This window comes from Ptychodera flava, chromosome 2 (genome assembly GCF_041260155.1).
Source record: "Ptychodera flava strain L36383 chromosome 2, AS_Pfla_20210202, whole genome shotgun sequence".
Classification (NCBI taxonomy): Eukaryota; Metazoa; Hemichordata; class Enteropneusta; family Ptychoderidae; genus Ptychodera; species Ptychodera flava.
In genome coordinates, this window is record NC_091929.1 from 1,309,356 (window position 1) to 1,327,238 (window position 17,883).

Sequence of the window (17,883 nt, forward strand, 5' to 3'; positions counted from 1 at the left end):
TAAGCTTTTTGCTGTATTATTGTAAATTTTGCAAATTCATGTATTGGTATTTAACTTTTCTAAGGTGGGGGTCAGTCAAAATTTCTGAGTTAGAGAGGGGAGTTACTCAAGCTCATCATGGTTGGCAAAGGCCCCGGGTTACTCGAAATTTCGGAGTTTCCGATGAAATTCCTCCGACCCCCAGTCGATAAATAATGACGGCTCCCTTATTTTGCCACCAGTATCAATCACCAAAGTAAAATGGAGGGACGGTGTTTAGGCTATCTGCAACAATCACGCTCATGATGAAAATATTTGTATAAGATTTCATGTACACTGTACAGAGTCAGCGGTATGACCATGACCAACGACGCGGGCAACAAAATAGTTGACAGCGCTAGAAGGTTATTATATCTTTATCTTTTAACAAACAAATTGCAGATTATATTTTTACTTTATATAGGCCTAAACAAAGAAATACCTTGTTATATTTTATTAGCTAATACTGTAATACTTTATCTTTATTGAAGAAAATTTGAACTTATTTTTGTATCACTCTTTTATTGCCACAAATGTGATGTAAATCCTATATTTACAAGCAAGCAATAAAAATATTATAATTAAATTATTCTAGATTTCTTTCCGAGCGGAGGACGCATTCCTCGGTCCGCAGCATAACCCCATGGCTGCATTTCAGATAGTCCTTCATTTCTACATTCCTCCAGATATGTTCTATACCACAGGTCTTCAGACATAACACACTCACGTAAGCTCACGTTACCGTACTGAGATTTGACACTCATACTAGTATCCCACCCCCGCGACCCGATTATTGATCATGAGCCGACATAAAGAAAACTGCGATCAATTACTACGCATGCGTGGCACGATACCTATGTCCTTGGAGACGACCGCGCCGCGGGTAAGAAGGAGCCAATATTTAAAACGTATTCATTGCTACCTAGTTTACAACAGCTTAAAATACCGGAATATGGGTATTTCCAACACAGTGGACTATCAGTGACGTCTCCATTGGAAGGTAAATTTAAACATCACAAGTGGTTGAAATGATACAACCAAGAAATCCTCAACTTCTTGTCGTTGCATTGGAAAGTCTGGCACAGCGGAGTAGCTGGGGTATTCATATGCCTAATGAATTCATAGGCAAAGATGGTATCCAAACAACATCTTTTGTTGAGATTGTACACAGTGGATAGAGGGACTGTGGATTGTACTAGATATTTGGTTCAATAGATTGTCTGTAAACAACGTACATAGGAACGCCATAAAGAATGAAGTAGGTTGCCGTTGTAATTGCATATTGCAACCGCAATAAAAAGTTGATATGGAAACTTTCTCTATTTTGTGTCACTCTGAGTTCGGTACCGATACCGTAGTCTAAAATACAAGGACCTCAAAAAGGTGAAGTACGTCATGGAGCTAGAAGCGTGAGTACGTGACTATACGTCTTCTTTTTTAGGTCCATGATTTTACGAACTTTGCAAATGTTAATTACTGTGGAATGATGCTTCTGATTGTTTGACGGTAAGCAAAGATTAGGACACAGAATATGCCTTCCTTGAAAGATCACCCATTCCACAGTCGTCAGTGGCCGAAAGACGTAGGCTATAGTATAGGAAAGGTTACAGGGCTATTGCCGTGTAACGGCAAGTGACTGTGCCATTCTTTGCAAATTCAGCAACACTAAAAATGTGTGGATATCAAAATAGATATGATAGACGTTTACTACAGTATTATAGTATGGTAATTTATTAAACACATTACACTCAGTGTGACAGTTTTCGGACGACCTCAGTTTTCGGACATTTAATGACATGCTGTTCGTTGTACTCACTTCGCTCCATATTGATAACGTTTTACAAGTCATATTACCGCATATTAAGTAGGGTGACGCTGCTGTCCTGTTTTGAATAGTTATTAGCTCCGCTGTCAGCGACGCGGAGCTTATCAAATAGGTTGATTATCCGTTGTCCATCGTCGTCGTCCGGCGTCGGTCGTCCGGCGTCGTCCGTCAACAATTGCCTTCTCCCTCAAACCACAAGTCCAATTGCTTTGAAATTTATATGCAGTTCACTTGGGGTGACCTCACTTCAGTTTGTTCAAATCATGGTGAAATTTGCATATTTGTATTTTTGGGGCATTTTTGGTATTTTTGGTAAAAAAAAAATCGTCTTCTCTGAAACCGCTCGTCCGATTGCTTTGAAATTTAATATGCAGTTTGCTTAGGGTGACTTAAATCAGATTTGTTCAAATGGTGGTGAAATTTGGATATTTGTATTTTAAGACAATTTTTGTCATTTTTGGTAAAAAAATCTTTAAAAATCTTCTTCTTCAAAGCTACTGGTCAGATAGCTTAATATATGTCCCTAGGGATGATCTATTTCAGATTTGTTCAAATTGTGCAGAAAAATGCAAATTTGCATTTTTAAGGCAATTTTGCCATTTTTGGTCAAAAAATGTGTTTCTCATAAAGTACTGGTCTGATGATAGCTATGAAATTTGGTATACAGGTTTCTACAGATAAGCTTAGTAATACATATTGAATTTCTGATGAAATCTCTAATTTTGTATTTTTTGGGCAATTTTTGCCATTTTTGGTCAAAAAATGTGTATTTCCAAAACTACTTATCTGATAGCTTTGAAATTTGGTATACAGGTTTCCATAGATGACTAAATGATATTTATTGAAATAATGATGACATCTGCAATTTTGAATTTTGGGGCAATTTTTCCCATTTTTGGTAAAAAATGCGTTTCTCAAAAAGTACTGGCCTAACAGCTTTGAAATTTGGTATACAGGTTTCTATATATGAACTAAGTGTGATATTTTGAAATTATGATGAAATCTGCAATTTTTATTTTTGGGGGCAATTGTTGCCATTTTTTAGCTCATATTTGGTTTTATATATAAATACCAAAAAGAGCTTATATGATGAGTCTGAGTGGCGTCTGTATGTCTGTATATTTGTGGGTATGTGCGGATGTATGTCCGTCACACACAAAGGCTCCCATACCACCAAAGCTACCGTCTCAGTATTTGGTGTACAGGTAGATGTAGGGGTTGAGATGTGAATTTGTTCAAATGAACACATCAGTGTCAAAAATGTGCAAATGAGGTAAGAAAAAGGGAAATTCTGCAAATGTTCATGAGTGGTCGCATGCCAATGGCTGAAACAGGATACTCCACTGACCTGTAGTCATTTCCTGTCATTGTTTATGAACTGTTACATATTAACAGACCTGCTCAAACTAAGGGACGGACCATTAGATCTTGGGAGGGGGTGGTCACAATGAAATTGTGAACATTTTTTCGCGAAATGTTGCAGATCATCTTTTGACAAGCTGAGAAGCTGTTTGCAAAAATGTGGTGAAATTTCAATATTTGTGTTTTTAGGACAATTTTTGCCCTTTTTTGATCAAAACATCAATTTCTGTGGAGCAGTATGTCAAACTTCTGTCATTCTTGTTGTTAGCTACTATAGACTATAGTCTATAGAAGCTATTGGGATGGGTATCCGTCCGGCGTCCGTCGTCAGTCTGTATGTATGTATGTATGTATGTATGTATGTATGTATGTATGTATGTATGTATGTATGTCCGTTTGTGAGGCGTCCGTCCACTCAAATATCTTGAGAACCGCAGTACTTACTGATTTGATATTTGTTGTGTAGATGAAAAATACGATTTTGAGAAACATATTTTTTTTATTTTTTGATATTGTTGAAAATAGGCAAATTAATGCCAAAAAAGGTGTTTTTGGTAAAAAATCTTCTTCTTCATAACCGCTGGTCAGACAGCTTTGTTATTTGGTATACAGGTCCCTAGGGGTAACCCACTTAGACTTGTTCAAATTGTGATGAAATATGCAAATCTGTATTTTTAAGGAATTTTTTGTCATTTTTGGTCAAAATTTGACTTACATTGTATGTAATTCTTGTACTGTATAAACCCTATCAATTCACCCAGAAAAAAATAATTAATATGATTTTAAATAATTGAATTAATTAGGAAATCATCAAAGCCAAAATAATTTTAGTGTAGAATTATCAGAAAGTTCAACTTTTTTTGACAGTTCATAGTGAAATGCTTACCATCTTGGAGGATTAAAACATGTAAAGGCAACTTTCCTGAATCCCAACTTTGACACATTCTGAACCGTCATTTATTGTGCCCTGTATGTTATCTAAAAGAAATTGCTCAAAATAGTCAATAGAGATAGAGATAGAGAAAGTTCTAATTTCCATTTATGGTTGACTTGGTAAGGATAAAATAAAATTACTTTTTGAGGAAAAAAATAGAGTGGTCAATTAAAAGAGTGGTCAAAGTGATAGGGTTTTTATGGTAAAGCTGGGCTGTATAAAGATTCCTCATGTGCTATTTATAGCAATTATGCAATCTGTGTAAACAGTGCAATGAAAGTGTAACATGATTCCTTATAATGCTTTTGATGACCTTGAACTTCTTAAGTTTCAAACCTTTGTCTCTTCAGTGTGCTTTCTCTGAGTATGTACAGTCTCAACTTATTAAACAGAACTCACAATGTTAATCAAAGATATCCACCTTCTTCATCAATACATGTGTCACAAAAGGTTATTCTCTACATAACTCAACAGAGCTCTGTCAACTGTTGAGTTGCTTGTTCTTTCAAAAACCGCTGGTCAGACAGCTTTAATATTTAGTTTACTTGTCCGTAGGAGACCTTAGTGAGATAATTTCATACAGTAAGGAAATACTTAATTTTGTATCCATGTCTATAGTAGCTTCAGGGACTTTGGCCCTATGTTTTTTCATGTTGTACGTGCAGAAATTATTGCCATAACATCAACGTAGAATTTTCCTGCACTGAACAGATAGAAACAACATTTATGTTGATCTTTGGTACCCATACTGGTGTGTACCAATTCTGATCAAATGTGAGCGACACCGTATAATTGTGGTATTTTTGGTCAGAATATTTTATTCTCAAAAAACTACTCATCAGATAGCTTTGGTTGACATGTTCTAGGGATGATCGGATGTGATATATTCAAAGTATGATGAAATCTTCAATTTTGTATTTTGCAGCTTATTTTAGCCACTTTTTTCTGGCCACTGCATTGAGTTATCAAACTACCTTCTTCATCAACATGTGGCAAAAATAATTATTCTGTATATAAACACAGCGGAGCTATATCGGCCGCTAGGTCGCTTGTTTTTTCGGTAGAGAGCTATTTTGGGTTACAAACTTGGCGAAGTTAGCCACACTGTACGATACAAGGTGTCGAACGCAACACACAGAGACAGCCCCATGTCCGATATCTAAGCGCCATACATGTCGAAATATAGGACCCCCTAAATACCACTTCCGTCGTGTTAACAGTTGAGGATAAACACAATAAAGTTTCAAAGGGTATGGTAATAAGATTTCGTACTGCTTGTCATTTATGAAACGGCTTTGAGCGAAATTCACTACCCTGTCCGAAAACTGTCACACTGAGTGTACCTATAACTATGGGAATTTCATAGAAATTCGCAAAAGCACAGGGGCTCAGTCTGTGATGTTTCCTTGATGTTAGTTTGTGAAATTCACAGGTAAAAATAAATAACAATATAGCTGCAACATGATGATGTATGTTTGTTTGAAATAAAGCAATAAACAAAAAACATAAAATGAAAGTCAGAACAGCATATATGCACACTTTGCCAGATTTGTTGTTTGCTTTTCAATTGTTTATTTGTTTACAAAGACATAGCTAGAGTAAATAACAATTGGCTGAAACAAGATGATGGACATTTGTGTGCTGTTCACACACTCGCTCTGGTTCTGGTCCAATACTGGCAAAAAAAGTTATCTGACAGTGTGGACGCTCCGAAGTGCTTCTACAATGTTTCAAATTTGAGACGGTTTAGCCAGCCGGCTTGACCTGAGCTGGTGTAGGGATTAACTCTATCCGCAACTCCCTGTGTGGACGGACTGAGCTGCTTCAAAGCTGTCTAAAACTACATCACGCGACAGGTATTTGTAACATATAACAAACAACAACTAACATTCAATTTCTTTCGTCATGGCTGCCGAACAGAACACTTCATTCCGTGGCAATAATTGGTTTGACGTTGAGATCAATCTGCCTGCTTATCTCAGTCTGAGCAGACAATACTATACAGAGAATACTGAACGGAATATGTAGAGAGAGCCTAGTTTAACAAAATACTGAAATGGCTCTACAAATGGCCTGAAGCTGATCAGTTTCAGGGCATGATAAAGCCTTAAAGGCACTAAAACTGAAGTACAAAGAAGTTGTTGACAGCAACAGGCAGAATGAAAGTACGTACGTCAGCACTCATGTTAGCCATTTTGTTACAATGCTATGCCCGGGTCGTATACACATTTGAACTTGAGGGAGCGCATTAAGCTGGCTTAAAGGCCCCCTTCAATTATCAGATTTATCTAATATAAATATTATTTCTTTGATGAAATATTCAATGGAAAACAAAAGAATGACAAACTGTTAATGGGCTATTGACACGTTCACTAATGCGAGAACCTGGGATTGAGAAGGGCGCATATATTCACAGACATCATATGCAAGATTCAATGACAATGAATCTTTTGTCACCTTTTGCTAATCCTGCAAACAGAGTTTATACAAGCATTTGATTGACGGTCGGTTCAAATCGCCAACGGTCATTGATTCCCCGCCATATTAAAACGCTCAAATTTCCTAAAAAATTGTCTTCCAGTTGCATTAGACTTTGGATATAATCACAGAGTTCGATCGGCAGCATTATCACGCTGACCGCTTGGCAGTCTGTCTGCGTTTTTGCGGCCAGGGAAAACTAAAAAGTGGCATTTTCTGGAGCATGTGCCCGCGTGTTGCCTGTTTGGTGTCCACTTACACAGTGAACACCGCCATAGCTTTGCGTCCTTTTAAAGGGAGGCTCCGCCTTTAAATAAAACTGACATCAACCCAAGAATTCATGACCTGTTAAATTACACTCCTGATAATACAGGGGAAATTGTATCAGACTGTTTTATCACTTCTTTAAATAAACTCTATTTCATTTATCCAACTAGGTGCTGTGACACAAATTCAACAGAGGAGAGGAAGGAAGAAAGAAGGAACACATGACGTTAATGCCAACTCATCATGTCATGGACTGCTTACAACCATAAACCCGACAACAGTATACAAATCCATGACATATTGTTTAAACTTTACACTTAAATTATATGGTGATTAATAGCCGTAGAGTGAGCTTAACTTTGGCTGAAATCAAACAGAATACTTGATATCATCACAAAAACTTCACTATGATGTAACATAAGCTGGCTGCTCATGCTAGGATCTACTTTCTCTTTAAGAATTCTGAGTCTACCATCATCCGTTAAAAATACAAAAGGCAGAGATGTCGGAATATCGTCTTGTTCCAGGAGGATTTGTCCGCTTTAAGAAACCACTGAAATACTTGCCACCAATCAAATCCAAATATATTGGTACAAGACACACAGTTGATATGAGTGAGATTGAGGGTAGACAACTTAGACGAACAATGCACCATTACTACTCAAGTGGCTTACAAACAACTGAACATCGACAATATTGTTCCTTGTTGACGGCCATTTCAAAAAGTTTAACAAAAGATAACGTGGATGATATAAAATTCCTTGCCAAAGGTTAGTAACCTTCTTCCATCCCCCTTCCCCCAAATCATAAAACCCTCAGATATTCATTTCCTGAAATCAAATTTCAGCTTTATGCCTAATCAAGAATTGGTAATGAGGCCTATATGATAAGCTTCTGTCTGATTTGCAAAGTGTACAAAATGTTCATGGTTTGATTCTAATTTATACAGTTAGTCTGAGAGAAACAATGATTTTTAGCTCACATTTGGTTATACCAATGTGAGTTTATCGTATAAGCTGAAGTCGATGGCGTCTGTATGTATGTGTGTGTGTATGTATGTATGTATGTACGTACGTACAGTATGTCCGTCAACATCAAAAACATGCAAACCGCTGCACATTTCAGCTTGGTACTTGGTGTGTGGATGCATCCTGGGCTATTGATGGGATTTTGTTCAAACATAGACCCTAAAAACGTTTTTAGGGTCTATGGTTCAAATGAAGTCTGCATTGCCAAAATTATGCAAATGAACTTACAAAATGTGAAACTGGTCAAGAATTAATATCTCGAGAACCACTGTTTTGATTGCTTTGAAAATGTGTGTGCAAGTACCTTAGGTGAACCTTATACAGTTTTATGAATATTGTGAAGATATCCTTAATTTTGTATTTTTGCTGAATTTTTGGTGATTTTCTCATTTTCAGTAAAAATTATCTTCTCTGAAACCGCCAGCCCAAATCAGTCTCAAATTTGGGTTGGATCTTTGCGAGGGTATTACTCTTCTTATTTGTTGAAATTATGACAAAATTGGGAAAATTACTATTTGGAGCAATTTTGTCATTTATGGTCAAAAAATCTTAAACAGTATTTTCTTTTTAAAACCCCTGGACAGGCAGCTTTTATATTTGGTACGCAGACGTACACAGATGGCAATAGTTAGATATGTGGAAATTGTCCTGAAATATACAAATTTGTATTTCTAAGACAATATTGTCATTTTTGGTCAAGAAAACTTGTTCTCAAAATACTTGTTTGATAGCTTTGTAATTTGGTATAAAGTCCTGAGGGATGTTATTAGATAAATTTTCTGCTCAAAGTGTTGGGAAACCCCCAAATTTGTATATTTTAGGTAATTTTCTCAGTTTGTGACCTTAAATGACCTACACCAACCCAGGATATGTTGTGAGACAGTTTTGAAGGCTGTGAACATAATTTTGTCATATTTGGTATCAATTTGTAGGAAAATTTGATCCAGAAAACAAAGCTGAGGTGAATTATTTCATTGCAGACCAATTTTAGCAACTTTTCTATGTAAGACATACAAGAACTGATGAGGAATTTGGATCCAGGATAATTCCAGATGTTGTAATCACCGCCCACAGTGGAAGGCATTTCACCATCTGTAACTAACTTAAGTGCTGTTTACATTAGAATGATAACACTCATGGCATTAACTAAAATCTCCCCAAGGTTGTAAATACATTTCCTGTCATCTAGCATTATGTAATACCGAGGGATGGAACATTTGATATTCAGGAGGGGGTAGGGTCTAGAAGATTGATGAGGTAGCATTACTTTTTACCAGATCCCTTGTACATTTTTTTACCCACTCCCACCTTTCTTTTCATCAAACCTCTGTCTATTTTTGTTGTTGACATACCGTATTCCTCCGATTCTAAAACCCCTTTTCAGAACCAAAGGTGACGGAAAACATGTTGGGGGGTTGTATAAACAGATGTCACCGCGAAATCGAACGTCGTAGTTAATTTATGCTAATTGATGCAATGTTATGCGAATTTTATGCCAATTTTTTTATTCACATGAGCGCTGCAGACAACTCATACTTTATTGACTCATGGCCATGCTGCGTCGATACTGACAGTCGAATCTGTACGGTATAAATTAATGGAGATCGACAAGTATCGAAATTTAGCGTATTTGCCATACCCTCTTTTGCTAAAAAATACGATAGCAATAAATCTTCGTATTTCGTGTATAGATAATCACCACGATACTTCGTTGCAACAAGTACGCTCCAGCAGTAGCTAGCTCCCTCCCCATAGCAATGCATAGCATGGCCGCAAAGGTCAGACAAGGAGTAACAGACTGAGTAAAGGGAAAGTCCCTAAAGTTCCGCTGGCTGTGATTGGTCAATTCACGCAATAGGTCAAAGGTGTCAGTGCATGAGGTCAGGGTAAAATTCTGTTCAGCACTTGCACGGTGTCCGTCCGATGTTTTCTATATTACGATTTTCAATTAGCGTACTCCTTAAAATAAACGATCAATTACACGTTGTAAGTTTTTATTATTTGCTCCTACGGTAGTTTCAAAAAGTAACCGTATCTCGAAATGAAATGTGATCTTACGAAAAGGCATGTGCTAGGTTCGAACTGATAAAGTGTTGAAGCATCGGCTGGCTGGTTGGCCGAGATGAAAGATTGCTACGCATCAATGCTTACAATTTGATGAATTGAATTTTTGGCAATAAAACTTTGAAGTTTTTTATTTATTTGTATCGATGAACGAAATGTCTCTTGATGTGGAATTCAGTCATCTATGATCATCTGTTTGGAATGGTACGAACATGCACGTTTTTGTTCTAACTGTAAGTGTATAGGGCCGTTTATGAAGTTGGGTATTTTTCCCTCGCAAGACATCGAAAGCATGCATAATCTTGAAAATCTATTACACTATCGCCTACTCATTGCCGGGACTAGTTCAGGAAAAGGACACACACAAGCAAGAAATGCCGTTCAAACAATAAATACATTTAAAAATGAGAAAAAAAATGTACAAAATTGATAAAACATAAAGAAAGAAATTCAAAGTATTTTCAATTCAGTCATGAGCGGAAGAAACTTCGGATGTCTCGTTTGTCGATACAATTGCCCTCTTCATCGAAGTCAAACCCATCGAAGTCTATATCATCATCTTCCCCCTCGTCACCAAACACAAGTCCTACGGCTTCATTTTATAAGTCGTCATCGAGTACCGGAATCTCCTCGGAAATCATGTTGTCTTCAGTTCCGTCGAGCGCATTCGCGATACCCATGGAAAGGAACGATTTTTCACCACGCGAAATGAGCAAATCGTACTTGATGGACACATTCAATAACCCGACTATAATGTTCATGTTATGGTAGCCAAATGGCATCGAAATATTCGATTCGTACTTGATCAAGATGTTCAAAAATCTGCTTATTTTGACGTTAGCAAAATGACAGTGACGAAAAGACGGCATTGTACTAGATCGAGACGCTCAAAAATCCAACTCTTTTAATGTTCATTTACGTAGCGAAATCCAAGTGGAATTGTATCGCCAGGAACGATAGAACCGTTCCCGATTGACATGTTCCAACACCAAACAATAGTGTGCTTGTTTTGAGGTTTGATACTTCACTTTGGCACTTGTTTGTGACTTTGATTAGCGACGTAGGTGTCGCGGATATCCTTGTCTCATTACATGACAATGGCTCTATGATAGTATTGTTCCAGTCAGAATTTGGGTGTACCCCCCTGGGGGGCGTTATAAACGAACTAACGACCAATTACGAATCGATAAAATAATCCTGGGGGGCGTTATAAACGGGCGGGGTTTTAGAATCGGAGGAATACGGTATGTATTTAGGATCTGCTTGTCCCATTGCTATAGAAGTTGATATGCATGTTCCTAAAGATGACCTCCAGTACCTAAGTTGGAGACCTTATTTGCTTTTGTCATTCTTGTTTTTCCTGGTTTAAATATTTCTCGAATGGACCAATTCAAATCGAATGTGAGCACACTGTCCTTGACGGTATTTTCAGAATATTAGAATATGATATATGCTTTAGGATGAAAACTGTTGATTGGGTTTGGTAATTATCTTGAACTTATTGCAGTCCTATAGATATGGTTTAAATGGGAAAGATAGTTCCACTTTTGTTTGATATATAATAATGTCGGTAGGACAGTTTTTTCTCCTGTAACGGATACAGTTTTTGAAACTTTGTTCAAAGGTTGTATGGGACCCATACAACCAATGTATCCATACACTGTATCCAAGGTACAATGGTGATGATGATGAAAGTTAAAACATGTCTGTCATGATCAACATCATATAATTATGATGTTGCAGCTATGATGATGAGGTGCATCTAGATATTGTTCATGAAATACATCATTTGTAAACAAGAAGCTTGCACAGGTGTGGTTCCGACGACTGTCTCCCTTTAACAAGCTCTGATCTTGGATGAACGTCCCTATTAAGATTAAAGAATCTTTTTACTTGTTTCAGATCACTTTCATCCCAAAGAGCTGCTTTTGGATGTACATAAACCCTCACAAATGTTAGCTGCATTGGAAGGTCAACACCTACTGGCAGAGAACAGTTTGGTGTTTTTGCAAATGTTGTTATACTATATTGGAAGACTGGATCTTTACAATATGGTGGTAGAGTTCAGAAGGAATCGACAAAGAGATCTACGACAACGAGGTTTTGACATTTCTGATGAATACAGAGGTAAGCTTAATTAAATAGAATTGATAAAATGTTTTATCTGGCTATTTCTATTTCTGTCTCTGTCACTCTATTGTACATGGATGTTTGAAAATTTGTTGACAACTACCTCACATTTTATACTTGTGAATATTTTTATGGTAGCTTTCGACAAAACAATGCAAAGTGATAATAGGTCAGTATTCTTCAAGTTAGCCCAATTGTCTGCAAATGCACACTTTTATTTCCTCTCACAATGTGGACCAAATGGCTATTTCAAGGATTATTTGGTCACATTTTCAGTGAGACATGAAGACCCAGAGAAACTTGAACTTGTCAGGGAGCTTGCTAGTTTTCGTCGAGATTTAAATCTGTTCCCAAGAAAAAGGAACCAAAAGGAAACCCGTGATTTCTCTATCGAACTGAGAAAACTTCATGCCAAGATGATGGGGACTGCAAACAAAATCAAAGATGCACAAACAATCGCTGATGCGTTAGTCAAAGAAAAGAAAGATCTTCGCAATTTAAGAATGCTTCAAGAAGTGGACGACGCTAATAAAGCTTTTGGGGTAAAGGACAGACTAGCACCTGTGAAACAAGACTCGATGACCAAGAGGATAAGACGACTCCGACAAAATTTAGGACTTGAAGAGGTACCAATGCGACAAAGACATGATAGAGTGCCCCCAATCATGTTAAGTGTGCCAGATGTAAGTGATCCTCGACTCTCACGCATTGTCACTGTTCAAAGACGTTAAACTGAGAGTCACGTCTCGTTACAATCTGCAGTAAATTTGTTAGTTATTTCACATACAGCTGAAAAGTTGTACACAGTAAGACATTATATAATGACAGTGCTTAATGACAGCATATTTTTTATTTATTTAAGGAAGTTTGTGCCTTATAATTGAAAGACTTGAGCTTTGCCCAAACTTTAGGGGTCATTGTTCAAAAGTTGGTATCACAAAAAGATGTAACCCATTATTTCCTGACAATTTAGATTAAAATGACTACCAGCTCCATGTTAACTCTTTGGGAAAAATTTAAATTTTCTTACTTTCACAAAAAAAGCTGTGAAAATTTTATTTACTGCACAAGCCAAGTGGGTATTGTAAAAGTTTGAGTGTAAATATCTGTCCCTGATGGCACATGCTATCTTCCAAACATTTACATTTTAACATTTAGCGTATTGGAGGTCTAACTTCATTCCAATCACCAGTCAGCTTCTACTAGCATACATCTCCTTTGTCATATTTCCCCAATTAGCTTGAAGGTAACAATGCAAAATGCAATTGTGAACTGCAATTCACTTTTTCACTGAAACTAGCAGACTCCACTGCAGCAGTCAGTTAATGGTTTTTACAATCAGTTTATTGTAATTTAATTTTTTATGTGTAGATATTTATAAGATTTACAGAGATTATAAGAGACACACTTTTTACGTTATGTATTTTTTCATAGAATGGATGGTTTTGATCAATCTCTAATGATCTGAGCCAGCTTAATTATGTTTGCCTATGAATGGAACCTTCCGTGTCTCTGTCTTTAACAAGTCTAGATCACTTCCATGCACCTGGCTACAAAGGCGTGTCTCTTGTTGGCAGCCATTATCTTCACAGTTTCAGTCTCAGATAATTTAGAGGCTCCCTTCAGGCTGCGTCTCAAGTCCTCAACTGACTTTAGGTGATTCAGTTGCCATTGGGTGTACCATATTTGTCTGCACAAGCACCCAAACAGAGATCAATAGGTAGTGTACTTCTCTTCCAAACATGAGATAACATGGTGAGTTCAGTGGCATCATTCCTGGCACACTAGAAAACTGATATGTCAACTCTAGTGCTGCTTTTCCTTAGTGTTCAAAATTCCAATTAGTGTTCAAAATTCCAAGTAGGTTCAAAAACATGATTGAATCTCTGTGGTTGTGGGTTACCCTGTGGATGATATAAGGTGTAGTTCTGGACTTTTGTATACCTGCCATTTTTAGGTGTCCGTGGGGACTTATACCGGTAGGAACTCACTAGTGTGCCGAAAATCTGAGAAAGCACATCTTACCAAATGCGTTCAATATGAAAAAGTTACGGTATTCCTTAAGTGTTTCCATATGATGATTTTGTTCTATAGCAATGCAACTGCTGCATGGTATTGAAGCTGGTGGCTTGATATGCCTAAAGTCACCTGTCACTACTGACTTGTGTCCAGAAAATGTTGTTACTGCTGAAACGTCAAATGAGGCAGCTGTTGGATCTGGTACAGATGTAGATGGAATGGTTGGTGGAGATAGAACCAGCATATCAAGCGATGATTCTCCAGAAATGTTTGAGAGGCCAGCATGTGTCAAGAAAGTGAGAGAGTACAAGTGTGATGTGTGTGATAAGATCTATAAATCAAAATGTGGATATAGAAAACACAGTAGAAAACACACAAAGCAGTATCCTTTCAACTGCTCCTGTGGTAGAGGGTTTTCTGAAAGACGGCAACTTAAAGAGCATGCTTGCACACACACCAAACGAGGCCTGAAACAATGCAAAAAATGTGGGTTTGAGCCTAATTTAAACTTAATTTTACAAAGGGATAAACGGCATGCAAGATTACATAATGCTGATGTTTACACATGTAACGAATGTTCCAAAGTTTAACTTCAAAAATGTCCCTCAAACAACATAAGGAAGGTTTTCATGAATCAAAGTACATTGTTCTTGTGAGGAATCCATTTGGCTGAAACCATTAAGGCACAATACCCATCAAACCAAGGCACAATACCCATCAAACCAAGGCACAATACCCATCATGTAGTTATGAAACCAAGGCACAATACCCATCATGTAGTTATGAAACCAAGGCACAATACCCATCAAACCAAGGCACAATACCCATCAAACCAAGGCACAATACCCATCAAACCAAGGCACAATACCCATCATGTAGTTATGAAACCAAGGCACAATACCCATCAAACCAAGGCACAATACCCATCATGTAGTTATGAAACCAAGGCACAATACCCATCATGTAGTTATGAAACCAAGGCACACCCATCTAAGTACTGACACATGCTACATTATCGAAACCAAGGCACAATACCCATCATGTAGTTATGAAACCAAGGCACAATACCCATCAAACCAAGGCACAATACCCATCATGTAGTTATGAAACCAAGGCACAATACCCATCATGTAGTTATGAAACCAAGGCACAATACCCATCATGTAGTTATGAAACCAAGGCACAATACCCATCAAACCAAGGCACAATACCCATCATGTAGTTATGAAACCAAAGCACAATACCCATCAACCAAGGCACAATACCCATCATGTAGTTATGAAACCAAGGCACAATACCCATCAAACCAAGGCACAATACCCATCATGTAGTTATGAAACCAAAGCACAATACCCATCAAACCAAGGCACAATACCCATCATGTAGTTATGAAACCAAGGCACAATACCCATCAAACCAAGGCACAATACCCATCATGTAGTTATGAAACCAAGGCACAATACCCATCATGTAGTTATGAAACCAAGGCACAATACCCATCAAACCAAGGCACAATACCCATCATGTAGTTATGAACCAAGGCACAATTAATACCCATCAAACCAAGGCACAATACCCATCAAACCAAGGCACAATACCCATCATGTAGTTATGAAACTTGTCGAAAATCAGACTTGAAGAAACACTGCATGAATAAACACAGTGAGGAGACCCTTTTCACTTGTACCATGTGTGGCAAAGGTTTTAAAACAAATATAAACTCTCAAAATTTCAGAATCACATACGGTGCTTTAAAATTGTAATCTAGTAAGTAAATTTCCTGGCAAGACAATCTGACGCCTGAACCATGCCCTTAAGAAGTTCTAGATTCTTTAACAGATTTTTTAGTTCATCATGAGTATAAACTAGAAACTAGAAACAAGCACTCCATTACCTCATGCATGTGCCAAGTTGAACTTGTAAGAGAAGCCACTTTCTCTCCATTCACTTTATCAGTTTTTGGTTGAAAAGTTGAATACAGAAAAACACAAGCTGCTTTTCAATGGTTTGATTTTACAAATAAATTGCTTAAAGATCACTCATAAAAACACATAGAAAGCATCTCAAAGAGATGCAGTTTTCTCAACTGAATATACTACTGCAGTATTTCTACTAAAACTTTTCCTTTAAGGGGATTTGAGTTTATACAGTGACCTCTATGAAGTACAATTGGGAACACTGAAATCAATGAAAATGGCAAGTTGATATATCTAGTCAGTGATTAGGAATATTGGCCAATAAAAATCAAACACAGCTTTTATTTCCTGTGGCTAATTGCATTACATCTATTGAACATTGCTTCTAAGATATGGATGTTTTTGCAGTGTTCTCTATAACTGTTGTTATCTTCACTTTTATGATCAGAATATTCATGTACAGAGACCTTGCTGCAATTATTTCATATTTTCTGAATTTTCAGGAATTCTGGATCACAAAATAAATGGTATTGAGATGTTTCAGACACATTTACATAGATGTAATGGGCTGCTGTCCTATCAGATAATTAACTAATGGGGTCGAGTCTTTCTGACCTACTTGAACTACCTCATGATTGTGTTTGATCCCAGATTGCTTTACAACAAACTTGTTTAGCGTGGCTGCCAAAAGTTGAGGAAATGGATGCTTTAATGTGCAAAGCACTGATGAAAATGCTCTGCAATTACTGGTCATTTACCAACATGAATTGCAGATATTTATACTATTCATGTGAATTCACTGGAGTCCAGCTATCTGAGAAACTGAACATCTGAACAAATTAATGAGTGAGGGCGCCCTTCAGTCTCATCCCCCCAACAAATCAGGGGTATGCCATTCCGAGAATAGTTATTGAGAATTGCCACCAAATATAGTTTGAACAGTGCAACGTTGCAAGTCAAGAATAATGGCTGAAATCATTTATAAAACCATTCAAAGTACACTTATTAAGTGGACACAGTGGGGCAAAGGAATGTAAAACCAACATAGCACAGAACAAAATAGAACTAGCCTTTCAAGCTTCTATAATATGATCATAACACAGGTGCCTATTGGCTGGGTAGTACCTGTGAGATCAATCGATTTTCTGCTCGATCTATCGATCCCATACTTGATCTGCCACCACTGCAACCTATGCATTTAGGCGTATTGGGGAGCATTCAGGTTGCAGTGGCGGGCTGATTGAGTACAGGATCAATAGATCAAGCAGAAAATCAATTGATCTAGCTGACAAACCAGCTCATGGGTGCCTGTGCCTCAGAATATTTGAGATGAACATGGGTTGTTTGTGATATGTCATGCCAATTAATGAGGTTCTCTGAGTGTAAAGAAAGATTTTGTAAGGGGGCAGGGGGGTTCCATCACTGCAGCTATATACAACTTTGAATTGTTAACACTAAAAGATAGTGAACCTGATGACAGATTATTCAGTAAAACGTTATCATAACATTTGAATGTTTATCCTGATTTGTCAAATGCGCCTCATAACTCCCATCAGCTGCAGTGTATTCACTTGTTATATATACCGGTAGTGTCATAACAAAATTTATTTTCTACATGTAAGGGGCCGTCGATAATAAAAGCTGACGCACACAGCTTTTATTATTGACGGCCCCTAAATGAGCATACAACAGTGTAGTTGAGCATACAACAGTGTGATTTGCTCCAAATCACCTTTTTGTGCAGATTCATAAATTTACATTAATTTGATAACGCGAGATTAAAATGTTGGATGAGTTCACCTTTTAGCATAACAAGCAGTTGTAATTTGTGTCAGAAAGTGT

At 37.4% G+C, this 17,883-nt stretch overlaps 2 protein-coding genes across 3 annotated transcripts in view; one reads left to right on the forward strand and one right to left on the reverse strand.

Annotated features, from left to right (window-relative positions):
* LOC139151207 (G1/S-specific cyclin-D2-like) overlaps nt 1-17,883 on the reverse strand; it is a 94,079-nt gene that overhangs the window by 18,803 nt on the left and 57,393 nt on the right. The gene's annotated exons all lie outside the window — the stretch shown is intronic.
* LOC139151221 (uncharacterized) lies at nt 821-16,594 on the forward strand. Of its 2 annotated transcripts, none has more exons than XM_070723859.1 (6): nt 821-1,018; nt 7,055-7,654; nt 11,879-12,103; nt 12,383-14,852; nt 14,919-15,017; nt 15,715-16,594. In XM_070723859.1, the coding sequence occupies exons 2-4, from the start codon at nt 7,387-7,389 to the stop codon at nt 12,835-12,837; spliced, it is 948 nt and encodes a 315-aa protein (XP_070579960.1). In that variant the 5' UTR covers nt 821-1,018; nt 7,055-7,386; the 3' UTR covers nt 12,838-14,852; nt 14,919-15,017; nt 15,715-16,594. The 2 variants fall into 2 exon arrangements, with proteins under 2 accessions (XP_070579960.1, XP_070579970.1); XM_070723869.1 differs by having other exon boundaries at nt 826-1,018; nt 7,343-7,654.

Bases quoted from the DNA above. Each gene is read 5' to 3' on its own strand.
- LOC139151221 (XM_070723859.1), top strand. From the start codon at position 7,387: ATGTCGGAATATCGTCTTGTTCCAGGAGGATTTGTCCGCTTTAAGAAA. The intron at 7,655-11,878 runs GTTAGTAACCTT...TACTTGTTTCAG, and splicing joins TATAAAATTCCTTGCCAAAG to ATCACTTTCATCCCAAAGAG. The intron at 12,104-12,382 runs GTAAGCTTAATT...TCACATTTTCAG, and splicing joins CATTTCTGATGAATACAGAG to TGAGACATGAAGACCCAGAG.